Raw genomic sequence first — 14,877 nt, 5'->3', positions numbered from 1 at the left:
TAGCCCATGAAAAGCAGTTTCAGAAGCCCCGTACACGCAGGGGGTGGGGTGGAGAAGCGGAGTTTGCGACGTTACGTAGCCGCCATTTTGTTTCACCGGGAGTAAAGAAGCCAGCCTGAGAGCCCCGGCGTGAAAATTTCCCCTCATTCGGACTACCTAAATTACGGCGGAGCTGCATCGTGCACCCAAATTCAGATTCGCATGGTACGTACGCTCTCGAGGCAACGAGAGGGGATGTTAAATTCGGCTATTAACCTGCAGCTTTCTGCACTCTAATGTTCGATGCATTGCACGACCGGGTGCTGTTAGCATAGCAGCTCGTTTTCATGGCTAGCCGGCATTTTGGAAAAATAACGGGCCTGTTTGCATATACTAATGGGAAAATAAATGTGCTCTACGTTATGAGTAATGGGCCAAACACACGGAATCACCACAAATTGCACGTGCTTGACCTTTGGATCTTGTTTAACTAATGCTAATCTCGTGCATTGTGCACTTCCATGCGTACCGCGCTCGGTGAGGCCTGTGATCTGTACGAGCCACAGATGTTAGCTCACAGACGCGTGGTGACTACATGGATGCCGCCTTTTCTGCTCACTGCTTAGCTGCTTGTTTGTGTGCTGTTTGGGCAAGTTTGTTTTTCCGCTGGCGTCTAACACGTGGTGTTAGTTTCGCAGCGTCTGCAGGACTTGCCTGTAAACCAAGTGGACGATGGCGCCAAACTGCACGCTTGATGTTGTTGTCCCACTTTAGTCCGGCGAGTGCGTTGCTGCTGGTGGTAAATGTTTGCTCACTTCTCTGCGCAGATGTCTGAAGACATGGCCACAGATCACGTTAACGGGAACGGGACGGAGGAGCCGATGGACACTACAGCCGAGGTGACCCACTCGGAACACTTCCAGGCTTTACTGGAGGCAGGTTTACCTCAGAATGTCGCTGAGAAGCTGGATGAACTTTATGTAGCAGGTAAGAGAACGCCCTGCCTCCGTTTTCAGCTCACAGTGTGTGCACAGATAAATCCACCCTCCAGCACACAGTGTGAAAGTCAGTAGTATCTGAAATTTGTGAATGAAATGTAGTACAGTACCTGGAGAGGTGATGCAAACATTACAAACACAGGAGTGGTGTGCTGGTCTAGCCTGCTTGAGATGACATGGGGTAGCCCATGAACCAAAGTTGAGTTTGACTGAGTTAAAATATTTGTCATGAACTCTTTGAAATCCTCTGCCACTTTCTCCTTTGTTGTTCAGGTATGTTTATTAGTGTTTAATTACCACTAAAACCTTCCTGCTCCTGAAGGAATGTCAGCACAAGTTAATGAAATTTGTAATTCAGAGCAATATTAACTCTTTTTCGTGTCTTTACTGGTTATTTTGTTAACCAGTAATAAAATAAAACGATGACAGTGAATTAAGCAACACCCTAAATGAACAACAGTGAACAGGGAGCTGATTCAAAGTAGTTAAACCAGTCGTATCAGCTGCTGACAGATGGCTGAGGGAGCATCAGATTGATCATTGTCACACTGAAGTATAGAAATCAGAGCAAATGAAATAACTCCTGTTACTACAAAGGCCTGGGTGAAGGTAGATGGAGGCCAGCTGGCAGGAACAAAAGAGCAGCTGTGTGTCCACGGCAGGTCAACAGGACTGTCTGAACCTCCAGCAGATGGTGACAAACACTGAAAGGAGACCTCAGGGCTTCTTCAGCCTCCTGAAACCTGGCAGTATGACAGGAAAACTTTTATGTCCATAATAATGAAACTGCTTCATACCTTCAGCTGTTTTACTTTGCTTCCTTTTGGATCACATTGATGATCCATCCTCAATCCTCTGTTGCACAACTGCACGAGTCCCACTGCCTCTGTGAACCTTCTCACCTGTGCTGAGTATTGATGAAGTTGATCGGGTTTCTAAAGTTGTATGGGGGTGTTTCTGGTGGGGTCATGTGCGTTTGCTAGTTATTTTGAAGTGTGTTTTGTGTCCGTCAGGCCTGGTAGCACACGGTGACCTCGATGAAAGAGCTATTGAGGCTTTGAAAGAATTCAACGAAGATGGAGCCCTGCAGGTGTTGGTGCAGTTCAAAGAGAGTGACCTGTCACACGTGCAGGTGAGTTTTAAATCATGCGAGACATGAAGGGAACGCTCGGCTGTTTATTTTTACCCCCTAACGGCAGCTAAATGTCCAGGTTTCTAATTTTCTGTTGTTTCTTATTCCCCAGAATAAAAGTGCCTTTCTCTGTGGGGTGATGAAGACTTACAGACAGAGAGAGAAACAAGGGACTAAAGTTTCAGACTCCATCAAAGGACCAGATGAGGCTAAAATCAAAGAACTCCTCGAGAGAACCAGCTACACACTCGATGTTACAACCGGCCAGAGGAAATACGGCGGACCCCCGCCAGAGTCCGTGTACTCGGGTTCTCAGCCCCCTGTCGGCACAGAGGTACTCCTCGTCAATTCATAGAAAATAGGGTCTTGTGTTATTTCCTGAGATGTTACATTTTCACATCATGTCATTGGAGAATTTGGTTGTTTTGAAATTAGGAAGCTGTAAACAAAAGGCAGGCACAGACAGAGGTGCTTTAAATGGTTAAACCCACGATCAGAGTGGCGTCAAGATTCACTTCATTAGCTTCTGTGAAGCAGGAATCACTGCTCTGCTGAACAGGCATAAACGTAGCTAAAGTAAACTTACTTGTATTTAAGATTTTATAAACCACCACCAATGATTTTGACAATATTTGGTCTGAAATTTTATTCACAAAGGTTTTAAAACTGATACATCAACACTGAGTTTGATTTATAAAAAGTGTTGGGAAGAACATGAAGCAGAAGAAGAAGAGTTTCTTTTAACGAGGTGAAAATTATGCGAGGCTTCAGTTTCTTACTGCTGAGAAAAAAAGATGTATAAATTAAACTCTGAGGACCTAACGAGATGTACTTTGAGTTTTAGCTGCACTGGGGTATATATTTGGTGTATTCAGATATGCTGACTTCGCTGTGACAGGTCTCGCAATGTGATGTGGGCTTTGGATCCGTAGATGTTTATGTGAATTGTTTGCGTGTCATTGGCCTCACGTGGACGGGGGGAACGAATGCACTGCTCAGTTTATCCTGTCATACAGTCACCTAACGGTGCAGAACAAGGAGCATTTCTTTGCTGGATTAAGTGGAGATTAGTAAAGTTTGGGCTGTCAGTTCTTCTATAGCATGAACAGTTTCAGCATTCTCTGTAGTTCCTGTGGTCCGATACTAGCACCGGTTAACTCATCTTAACAGATGAGGCGTTTGTGCAGAAGGCCCCTGACGGTCCAGCTCAGTTATTCCTGCCTAGTTTTTCCCTTCAGCTGTTTTTACGTGGGGTTCTCCACACAGTGTGGTCACCTTTACCTCCTCACATGTTCTCCTCCTCAATATCAGTATCTCACACGAGGTTTTTCTTCGCTTTTCATGAGTTATGGTGCAGTAATATTTGTTTCGGCATTATCACAAGACTGAGCGTAGCCAGTTTTAAACTTCTTAAAGTGTGCAGCACAAGCTAACCCGACACTGTCTCAGTGTTTACCAATGTCAAAATGCAAGGATGCATAAGACTGCAAATATTTCTGTGCATATTTTATATCAATATAACTTTACTGAGCTTTTTAACATGCACGTGTTTAAAAAGGCGTAAAATGTGATTTTCCTGTTGGGCAGCGTTTATAGGAAAAAGCTGTACAGACATGAAGTGTTTTCAGTCCACTTCACTGAAGCAACTTTAAGAGTAACTCCTAATTAACATAAACTGCACTTTTGAAATGAAACCATTTTCAGCTGATTAACTAATAAATATTCAATAAAACCAGTTGCTTGTGGGTGTTTATATTTAGAATATCCTTCTTTCTTTTTTGTCCTCTTGTAGATCTTTGTTGGGAAGATTCCCCGTGATCTGTACGAAGACGAGCTGGTTCCTCTGTTTGAGAAGGCCGGTCCGATCTGGGACCTTCGGCTAATGATGGATCCGCTGAGTAGCCTGAACAGGGGCTATGCCTTCATCACGTTCTGCAGTAAAGAGGGTGCCCAGGAGGCTGTAAAGCTGGTGAGTTTGTCAGGAGCACGCGGCTGAGCATGTCGCTTTTCTAGAAAGTGACGGCGTTCAGGAGACCTGTCACTTTGTAACGGAGGAAGCTGTAGCTCAGGAGGTGAAGGGGGTTATATTCTGATTGGAATGGGTTTTGCTGGTGGTTCGATCCCTGCTCCAGTCTGCATGCCAAATATTCTTGGGCAAGATGCTAACCCCAGGTTGCTCATGAATCTGTGAATATTAGATATAAAGCACTTTCGCATGAAAACCATAGAGAAAAGTGCTGCATGAATGCGTGAATGAGGCGTGTTGTTCTGCTCTATGAGAATAGGTTACCTCAAAAACCTGTGTGCTGGAAAGGTTTTGAGTCTAATGAGAGTCCATCGGCTTTATTTTTTGCAGTGCAATAATCATGAGATTCGCCCTGGCAAGCACATCGGGGTGTGCATATCTGTTGCCAACAACCGGCTATTTGTTGGTTCAATTCCCAAGAGTAAAACAAAGGAGCAGATTGTTGAAGAGTTTTCCAAAGTCACAGGTAATGCTTTCTGACAGTTTTGTTTTTCTAAGAATGCCCTGCTGTCCTCGTTATTCTGCTCAGAAACACCCAGACTCTTAATATTGAACCACAGGCAATGTTTTTGTTTTCTTTCTTCACCCAGAGGGCCTGAGTGATGTCATACTCTACCATCAGCCCGACGACAAAAAGAAGAACCGAGGCTTCTGCTTCTTAGAGTATGAAGACCACAAAACGGCCGCTCAGGCCCGTCGCCGGCTAATGAGCGGCAAGGTGAAAGTTTGGGGCAACCTCGTGACCGTGGAGTGGGCAGACCCCATCGAAGACCCCGACCCAGAAGTCATGGCCAAGGTGAGCATTGGGAATCTGAAGTGTTCTTCAATCTTTAAGCCATAGGTGTCAAACTCTGGCCCGCGGGCCAAATTTGGCCCGCAGCATAATTACATTTGGCCCGCGAAGCCATACCAAATGACCATTAGAGCTGGCCTACTGGTATTATACAGCTAACATAAATATAGTTTAGTATTAAGCTTTGCTTGTTCCATATTCAGTTTTTCAGCAAAACTTGTTTGAGTCCATAAGAAAAGATTCATTCTTATATCTGGAGCAATAAATATATTTCAATAAATATTAATGTTAGCCCACGACTTTGTTCCAGATTTTAATTTTGGCCCACTGTGTATTTGAGTTTGACACCCCTGCTTTAAGCCAACCACCCATGAACTTAATCCCACCTCTCACTTTAAGGTCTGAAAGGCTTTTGTCCAATTAGTGATTTAAAAGCTCCATTAAATAACCAGTAACTAAAAATAACCTAAAGCTGTGGGATTTAAAGATTAAAAGTTATTCCCCCCCCCCCCCCCCCTTTTTTTTTTTTTTTTTTTTTTAAATGCTGAACTCGTTTCTATTGAAACGACAGCAGAGCCAGAGTTAAAGCTGTTAATGAAGAAGGAAAATGTTAAGATCAGATCTCAATCTTTGGCTCCTTTTGATGATCGGATGTCAAATTCTTGCATTTGTAGCTGACTCTCCAAAGCAAACCATGTCTGTGTTGCTGATTCCAGTAGGAGGCCCTGCACTGGCAGCAAAACATCAGTGCTTATGCCCTTTGTGCTGTCTTTGTTTTTTGTTTTTAAACACGAGATAACAAGCTAGATGACACACATCAGCATTATAATGAACTGTTGTATTTTTAAATGTGACGGTGGGTTCATAAAAACTGAATCTTGCCCTTTTTTCCCCTCTTAATTCAGTGATGCAGAAAGTGCCGTTAAACAAGCAATACCACTGAAATCACAAATCTTTGCCATTTCTCTGTATAATTTTAAGGCAGGTTATATAAATAATAATAAAATATTAACATTTAACTACATTCGTGTTGTTGAACATAAATCTGTTTGTTCATATTGTGACCCTTTGTCTTCTTTAAATCAATCAAATTTTCCAAAATATGTGATTTTACTGCCTGCTGATAAATGTGCAGGAGGAGATGAGCTGATTAAATCTGAGCTTTACTTTGTTGCAGGTGAAGGTTTTATTTGTGAGAAATCTCGCTAATGGCGTCACGGAGGAACTCCTGGAGACGTCCTTCAGTGAGTTTGGAAAGCTGGAGCGAGTGAAGAAGCTCAAAGACTACGCCTTCATTCACTTTGAGGAGCGGGACGGTGCGGTGAAGGTATGTGTTACCCTGATGGTTGGCGCTGGATTAGAAACGAGGTGCAGAGACGTTAAGTCTTGTATTCTGTGTCCAGGCACTGGAGGAAATGAACGGGAAGGAGTTGGAGGGAGAGCCAATTGAGATAGTGTTCGCCAAGCCGCCCGATCAGAAAAGGAAGGAGCGCAAAGCCCAGAGGCAAGCGGCTAAAACGCAAATGTAAGAAATGTCTTCTCGAAGCATTCTGAGCAATCAAACCTTTGTTTTTGTCAGACCTGTCTTTCTAACCCGTGCCGTCTTACTCTCATCAGGTACGATGACTATTACTACTACCCTCCCCCTCCCCACATGCCCCCTCCCAGCAGAAATCGGGGTCGAGGAGGGAACAGAGGCGGCTACGCCTACCCTCCTGACTACTACGGTTACGAGGACTACTACGATTACTACGGCTATGACTATCACAACTACCGCGGTGGCTACGATGACCCCTACTATGGGTACGATGACTTCCAGGCCCCAAGCCGGGGGCGGGGCGGGAGCAGGGGCGCACGGGGCGGATCCTCCCCGGCCAGAGGACGTGGCGGCTCGGGGGCACCCAGAGGGAGAGCAAACTTCTCGCAGCGTGGCGGGCCAGGACCAGGTCGTGGCGGGCGCGGTGCAAGAGGAGGCGTGCAGCTGAGAGGGCGAGGAGGGGTACGTGGTGCACGGGGTGGCCGCGGTGGAAATGTAGGAGGAAAGCGCAAAGCTGATGGGTACAACCAGCCAGATTCCAAGCGTCGCCAGACCAATAATCAGAACTGGGGCTCTCAACCCATTGCTCAGCAACCGCTCCAAGGTGGTGATCATTCTGGTAACTATTCCGGTTACAAATCTGACAACCAGGAATTTTATCAGGATTCTTTTGGGCAGCAGTGGAAGTAAACCCCGTAGTGCTTTGATAACAAAACCCGTGTTTGTTTTTGTCTTTTTATTTAGAGACTTGATCTGATTGGCCCTCAATCCCATACGGTTGCCTGCATTTTTTTTCTTTTTGTTTTCCTCAAAATTGGTGACATCTGGCAAGATCTCCTTTTTGTACATATTTTAATAATCCGCTTGGACTCGTCTTAGTCACACTCCCACCTGTTTCTGGCGAACTGGTTTTCTCTCTTCCTTTTGGGGTTTTTATTTTTTATTTTTTTAAAACGACGAAAAGAGAAAAAATACAATGGGCGTTTAAAAGATTTTCCATAACGGAATTTGAAAAAATTTTTAGATGCAAATGTGCTCGAGCTGTCTATTTGGCTATAGCTTTATGTCTGTTTTTAGAAATTCTGGTTACCATGTTTTAAGTAGCTAACGGCAACAAAGCATATGTCTCCTAAACATGTATTTAAATCCAATGAATACGATTTGTATTGTCAAAAAGTAATGCGTGTCTTGTTATTGAAAAGAAGAAAAAAAGGACCATCGTAGTCCTATGGTTTTTCTTTTTTTGGCTTTACATTTTGGCTTGTATTCTTTGCTGTTTGTCTGCTTTAATAAACATACACGCACTCGTGTACAAAACTTCAAATTGTGTTGCAAATTCATGTTTCGGCAAATTCTCTCTTCAAATTACCTTCAAATTTAAGGCTCCTTGTGGAAGAAAATGGACCAAAGGTTTGCCAAATGTTTGGCCACGTGCTACAGTGTCACCTTGCATGCCATCAAATTCAAATCACCTTCTGATAGTCGGCATCTCTCAAGTGCTCTGTATGTGTAGTGACATACTCCATCCTTATGAGTTTCTCTCATGTCCAAAGAACATTGTTTCACAAATTGGTGTCCGAAATTCACTCTCAGCAGCGTCAGGGTTAAGCCCCGCCCCCTACAAGTCTCTTAGTCCTTGTTATCAGCTTTGGTTGGGGGTTTTTTTGGGAGGGGGGGCATAAAAGCACAATTTGATTTGTTTCAAAGTGAAGCTTTTCCTTGTCCCAGAAGGATCTACTTAGCTGTTGAAGGCCTGGATACTAATCTTGCATGTTTTACTCTGGAGGTCTGATAATTGTGCTCTTGTGCATGACCTGCTTCTAGGTGTTTTGTTTTTATTTTACTCCCCTTTTGCTTTTACTGATAATGATGGCTGCTCTTACCCCCCCCCCCCCCCCCACCTACCCCCTTACCTTGCTCCCCCTCCTCCCTCCCTCTGTCTGTCTTGAGCCGCGTCTCACCTACTGCACCTCGGTTTTACGTTTAATAACCGGCCCGGCTGACTCTGCTCGCCGTCTTCTCTTTAAGGCATTGCCATGTGCATGTTAACGTCTGAGCTTGTGCGTGTGAGCTCCAGAAACTGTAAATGTGTGTAGATGTGATGCGATCCTGTTTTCAGTTCTCTAATTGCTTCCTTTTGTTACCTGACTAGCAGGAAAAAGGGGGCGAGGCTGGTCCTGATGTGTTGCTATGAGGACTGACGGCGACGCGCGCTGCGGGCTTCGGTGGATGAAATGGTAAGGTCAGCTGACTCAATGGTCCAATGGTTGTCCAGCCTTTTATTTTATTTATTTTTTGATTTTTTTGATTTTCAATGTAAAGGAAGGTTTTTTTTCATTTTGTTTTTGATCATCTTCGAACTGCCATGTTTGAAGATGATCAGAAGAGTAAACCCCACCTCCTCCAACCCTAAGGCAGCCATGTGAGATGTACTGAGGTCACGGTGGACATCCTTCTGGAAAAGGCTTTGCACTTTTTTAAATTGAGGCTTGGAGTGGTGCAGTGGGACTTGTTGTTTCTGAGTTTTTGGACTGAGACGTGTGAGGTGCCGACACCTGGGTCTCGCAGGAAAACTGGTTCACGAGCTACCTCGGTTTCACGGAAACGCCTCAGATCATCTACTTAAGGAAACTGAGACAGGGCTCGAGCCTCTCCGGCCTTGCAGCAGAGCACTTGATTTAATTGAGGCTCTCGCTGAGACCTGGCACCGGCCGGTCCTGTGGGAGCGAGCCTGAACATGCCTTTTTTTGCTGTCTTTGTACATGAACTGAGTGACAATGAAGTTAACGGACAGATTGTTTTGTCTTTTATTTGTAAGGCTTGAAAACCACAGCCCTCCTCTTCTTCATGTCTTCCACAGCCTGACCCAACAGCTGTCTTAACTACAGATTTAGGATGTCATGTGACATCCTGCCATGTCTAAGAGGGTCTGGAAGAAAATGGGTTACATGTTTTGCATTGTATGTATGCCTCTGTAGACTATCATGCCATGTATGTATGTGCTTATGAGAAATTTACCTGTGGTGTTGACTCATGACTTCTCACTGGTGCGAGTGTAAAGGAGAAATTTACTGCTGGCTGCTCAGTATTTGGAAGGGTGGGAGTTTAAGGCTTGTTTTGATTGAGAAGATGACCAACCAAAGAGCCTAAAAGTAGTTTTAACACTTAGTTTTATACTCCTGCGATTTAAAACTGGTTAAAAAGAGTAAAAATATAGTCAGACATGTTAGAATGAGAGTAAAACATTTTAACATCTGTCTGTTCTTTCAGCGTTAAACGTTGAAGGGAAATGCAGACCTTGATCTGTGGTTTTATTTGAATCAAAAGGAGATAATTAATTTCTTCAGAAAACAAAATTTAAAACAAGTTTTTATGCTCAGTGTCAGATAAAAGCTTTTTCTTTGTTTATTTATTTTTTTAACCCTGACAGATAGGGCTGTGCGATATGACAAATCTCATATCCCGATAGAAGACATTTATCGTCCTGACAACGATATAAATCACAAACATGTCATATTTTCTGTAAATTCTGACTCTCGTCCAACTCGACTTGCATGAAGTTTTTCCAGCTAGGCGTCCTTTACCCTGATTCGAGTGTTTTAACCGATGCATGAAACTATACATTTTTAGACATAAGTTGTAACGGCCACCATTTTCTTTCGAAGTTTGAGTCTAAGGTTTATTTTTAGCACCTGACGGCTTTTTTTTTTTTTTTCTTCTCATCCGTAAACTCTCTGCATACTCTTTGACATGATTCAGTTTATTTTGAAAAGTCTCAACAGGATCTTGAGCTTTATTGTGAAAGGTTTACGTGGAAAACAAACAAGCGGACAGCGGAGCCACGCCATGGTGTTACCGTCGTTGTTGCTAACGACAACACGTAAAAACAGACGCTTGTCCGTCAGTAGTGTGGTTATATTAAATATGAGAAAGAGAGAACTTTAAGAAATTAATATAGCCACTACAGTGACCATCAAAACGATGAAAAAATATTGCTGTAAACACTTTATTTTAGGACACTACGAAACAAACGATAGCGTAATAGGAAACAATAGACGTTTTTATATCATCTTATGATATATATCGTTATATCGAACAGCCGTAAAAGGCCACTGCAGTTTTGTCGTCAAGCCACTCGAACAAGGCTACTTACAGGGTCGGCCATCGTTTAAAAACATTTTAAAATGGGTTCTGCAGGAATACTCGTAACTTGTTTTCCGCTTGATGTTTCTGTTAAAATACTATATTTGGAAAATATTTAGTAAAAGGGGTGATGCCTCCCCCCCTTCATCTTTTTGTAGAAACACCAAATTTTAATTATGTTGCATCTGCTCTCGTGAGAGAAATGATCTCTGAGCATGAAAGTTGAAATGTATGCCGCTATGACATCGATAAACGCCAGTTTGACCATTTTGAATAATTTCAGAACTTTTAATAATGACAATATAATGAATGAATAATTAAATTATTTTGTTTAGAAACTTGTTTGGAGGTAAATGGTTTGGTCGCTAGGTTTTGGTGGTGTTACCCCCACCATGACGCTTTCATCTTTGTTCTACCTCGCAGAGAGATCAATCACTCTGATCGATTAGTAGAAAGAAAAGAATGATCTGTTACACGTCCCTTTAAAGTAGAGGAATTCTGGGAGATCGGCGGCTCCAGAGTCACTGCATTGTAGCCTTTGGAAGGACAATGTGAGGTTGGATTTCTCCTTTAAGCTCCTTTCAGTGCATTTTTGTGTCTCTGCCTTGTGTTGTGACCTTTGACCTTTGACATGAGCCCAGAGGCTTGGTCTCATGTTGAGCTTTGTCCCATCTCTGAGGGCCGTGCTGCTGCTGCTGCCGCCGCCGCCACCTCCTCTATGGGGAAAAATAGAGCCACATTAGTGTTTGTTTCCATGTTAGACCAGACTTGATTTTATGGGTCAACAATGTGTTTTTGTTTGTTTTTGCTAACGAGTGTGTTTGCAGTTTGCAGATGAATTGTTTTATACTGTACAGCGAGGTGACGTAAACCTATTTTTCTAATAAAGCCATGGACTTTGAACTCGGCTCTGTCTTCTTCTATTTTGAATTTTGCCAGTGCATAATCACATTTCAGAGAGCCTAGAAATATATTGGTGATGTTTAACATTTATTAAATGCCTTAGCTCAACCCAAGCTCAAAAGAAAGAGCAGGGGTAGGCAACCTTTCTGATGAGTGCCATCTAAAATTTCCTCAGAAGTCAGTGTGCCATATGATTGCATTAGCAATAAATTTACTTATGCTCTATATCAATAGTTACACACTATATAGAACAACTTTATACAATTATATTTGTGCGCAGATGTTGGCAGCTATCAGCGACTAGTTTTCAGCTATTTTGAAACAAAAAAGACTTTTTATCCATAACAGCAAATGAACTGTACAACAGAAAATGCAAATGCTATTTATGGTCTCCTCACAACAATGATAAGAAAAAACTGGGCCAATATGGCATGTTTGTTAATACAGAGATACACATGTTAATGTGATCTCTGGTCTCCCACTCAGAGACACAGGTCCCCGAGTGTCCAGCGTTCAGACGGCTACCTGAGGACTCGTGTGAGAAAAAATCTGCTCACACAGATATGTAGAGCCAAATACTGTCAATAAGGCATTTGCAATGTTCTGAAGACAGTTAAACTTATTTTTAGCCAATTACAACCTGAATCTGATAGTTGGGGTTGTTAGCTAAGATACCGTCATTAAGAAGCAGCACAACTGTTTCTATGCGAGCTAATTTGCGATGTGCACCGCTGGCCCGACCATTTATTTTTTTTAATGCACCTTCTCAGATTATTTCACTGCGTGTCGTGCCCAGAGTTGGACTGGGACAAAAAATCGGCCTGAGCATTTTGACGAGACAGACCCACCAGGTATTAAAGCCATAAAGCCTTTGAATGAAAACAAACACTGTTGTGACAGTGATGTACAGTCTTGTTGGTATATGTATGATTTCTATACATTTTATGTCAGATAAAAACTTTGGTTGTAAGATTCATCTAATAAAAGCTAGACATTTTAAATGCGAATAAGAAAGAAATGTACTTCTTTGTGCCCCCCTTTCCCTGTTAACACCCTAACTGGCCCCCTGGCAACACTTTGCTAGACCCGCCCCTGCACAGTTACCAGCTGTCGGCTACATAAAAAAGGATCCTGGGGTTATTTGTCTCTCAGAAACAGTTCATAACTTCCCTTCAACTCATTCATGTCACCTAAGGTAAACCTGTTTCTCCATCACCTGTTCAGCTCCGATGATCCAGTAAGGACATCTCCTGGTTTCATCCTCATGTTTCTTTCTCACCACATATACAAACCGATATCATGACCAGCAGCTTTTACAGCTGTGGCTCCAGCAAACATCAGCTGATACTAGAAATGAATATTAAATAAATTCTAACAACAGCTGATCAAGCTTAAACGTGCTGCTGTTGTTTAGCGCAACATCCACTGGTTTCCTCCTTCTGGTGCAAAGTGGGCGATAAATAAACAAGAGAGAAAAGCCGATCAGCTGATCATTGATCAGTTTCATGATTGAAGTAGTAACAGGAGAGGGAGGGGGAGAGAATGAGAGAAGAGGCAGCTGTGCAGCATAAAGACGCAGAAAAACCCCAGCTTTGTGTCTTTTTCCATTCTAGTTTAAGTATATTTTCTCTGAATGTGGGACGATTCTGTATTTTACTGGACGGTTGGCTGTCCTTACAAAACGCTTAAAACACACACAAACGTGATGACAGTATTTAGAACAAAGCATGGCTTATATATATTATCATAACTCTGGATTTACTGGCCTGTAGTTAAAATTTAAAAACTTTGAAGTCCGAATTTTCAATGTGGGCTGAAATAGAAACTCAGCGTGGCTGCAGCTTGTTGCTATGTCAGCTTACATCAGTCATGTGATTTGGAGGTGCAGCGTGTCCGTGGACCACAGAGGGTTAATAACACTCACCTTCCTTCCATTTCCAGAGTGTAACATCCACCCACCTGTGTAAAAAGCGAAATTCCCATGGTGTGGTTCAGAATGTGCTCTGGCACAATCATAAGCATCGCTTGCTACTGAAAACAAGAAAAAAGCCGGTGTTGTGCCAAAAACTGATTTTCGGTATTTGCCAAAAACTGATTGCTCGTATTTAAACTGCTATAAGTAACTTGTTGGGCTATACTATGTGAAACATATGTCAATTGCATCCCTTATGGATGACATAAAGTCATCTTGAGCCACAAACAACATTCGTGTAACAAGGTAGAAGGCGCAATCAGTTTTTGGCAGTGACTTTTATATAACCTTTATTTATGCAGTTAAAAAAATCTCATTAACATTAAAATGTCTTTTGTAAGAGTAAGTTGGCCAAGAGCACAGCAGAAATGGCAGCAAATATTACAATAGTTCTGTAAAAATATTTTAAGTGGTTATAATGTAAGTACAATAACACAGAGTTGTAAAGATACTTGAAAAATGGATAATTTTTTAATTCTCTATATAACCCCTTTGTAAACCCTGTTCACCGAAGTCTATTTACGAATATACGTAAAGATATCACACATAAAAAATACACAGAAACATTGGAAATCAGTTTTTGGCAGACAATCACTTTTTGGCACAACACCCGATCCTGCTATGGGCTGAACCATTTGTTAATGGTGGAGGGGGGGTAACACTATGCAATATTTTCAATTTTAGCATTTATATTCACTGTTGACTGTAACTACGCTCAAACTGTTAATGCTATCTTATTTTAATAAACAGCACTGTCATATGCAAAACTGGGGTGGCACTTGGGGTGGCAAGGGATCATTTTAGGGTGGCACTTGCCACCCCATGCCACCCTTCTAGATCCGCCCCTGCTGTAGATACCCAAACAGTTTTGAATATCCAATTTAAATCACATCAGAAATGAGAATGTCCTGTCCCCCTGAGCATTAAATTATCGCACAATAAACTTGTTATGAAAAGCCTGATCTCAGATTATTTACTAGTTAAAGAACAGAAACTCGCTTTCTAATGATCAACCCCCAACTTATCAAAACAAACCGCCTTACCGGAAGTGGCGTTGCTTGGGTCAAGGGTTGCCATGTCTGCTGAAGAAGTTACGGTTTCATACAGTTACAGTAAAATGCTTTACTCAAGAAAGATAATCAAATCATTTTTTTTATTCAGCTAATATACAGATTAAATCACGTGACCCAAAGTAATTCACAGCTCGATGTTTAACTGATTTATAAGCAATACTGGGAGTCCAGTGTTTCAATAGAAAATAAATATACAATAATTTTGTTTCTTGGCATATAACTGACTTAATCAGTATATTCTATTAGTATTATTATCTAATTTTGACATTTAAACTTAAAAAAAAAAGATAAGTAATGCTAATATCAAAAAATAAAATTCCG

The 14,877-nt window shown here is 42.1% G+C and overlaps 1 protein-coding gene across 7 annotated transcripts; it reads left to right on the top strand.

The window, feature by feature from the left end:
- Positions 1 to 68: 68 nt before the first annotated feature.
- LOC309690124 (heterogeneous nuclear ribonucleoprotein Q-like) lies at positions 69 to 11,511 on the top strand. Of its 7 annotated transcripts, none has more exons than XR_014271609.1 (12): positions 69 to 204; positions 807 to 966; positions 1,991 to 2,109; positions 2,222 to 2,443; positions 3,902 to 4,078; positions 4,466 to 4,601; positions 4,726 to 4,931; positions 6,106 to 6,255; positions 6,332 to 6,453; positions 6,546 to 7,084; positions 8,618 to 8,702; positions 8,841 to 11,511. XR_014271609.1 is itself a non-coding variant. In XM_082507023.1 (12 exons), exons 1-11 carry the CDS (start codon positions 202 to 204, stop codon positions 8,657 to 8,659), a joined length of 1,719 nt encoding a protein of 572 aa, XP_082363149.1. In that variant the 5' UTR covers positions 69 to 201; the 3' UTR covers positions 8,660 to 8,702; positions 8,841 to 11,511. The 7 variants fall into 7 exon arrangements, 6 of the variants coding, with proteins under 6 accessions (XP_082363149.1, XP_082363150.1, XP_082363148.1 ...); XM_082507023.1 differs by having other exon boundaries at positions 6,546 to 6,927; XM_082507024.1 differs by having other exon boundaries at positions 6,546 to 6,927; positions 8,621 to 11,511.
- Positions 11,512 to 14,877: the final 3,366 nt, after the last annotated feature.

This window comes from Aulonocara stuartgranti, assembly GCF_965226115.1.
Source record: "Aulonocara stuartgranti genome assembly, chromosome: 15".
Classification (NCBI taxonomy): Eukaryota; Metazoa; Chordata; class Actinopteri; order Cichliformes; family Cichlidae; genus Aulonocara; species Aulonocara stuartgranti.
The sequence above is the reverse complement of the archived record's forward strand: the minus strand, read 5'-3'. Positions and strand labels throughout refer to the sequence as shown.

Bases quoted from the DNA above. Each gene is read 5' to 3' on its own strand.
- LOC309690124 (XM_082507019.1), top strand. The intron at 6,256-6,331 runs GTATGTGTTACC...TTCTGTGTCCAG, and splicing joins AGCGGGACGGTGCGGTGAAG to GCACTGGAGGAAATGAACGG. The intron at 6,454-6,545 runs GTAAGAAATGTC...TACTCTCATCAG, and splicing joins CAAGCGGCTAAAACGCAAAT to GTACGATGACTATTACTACT.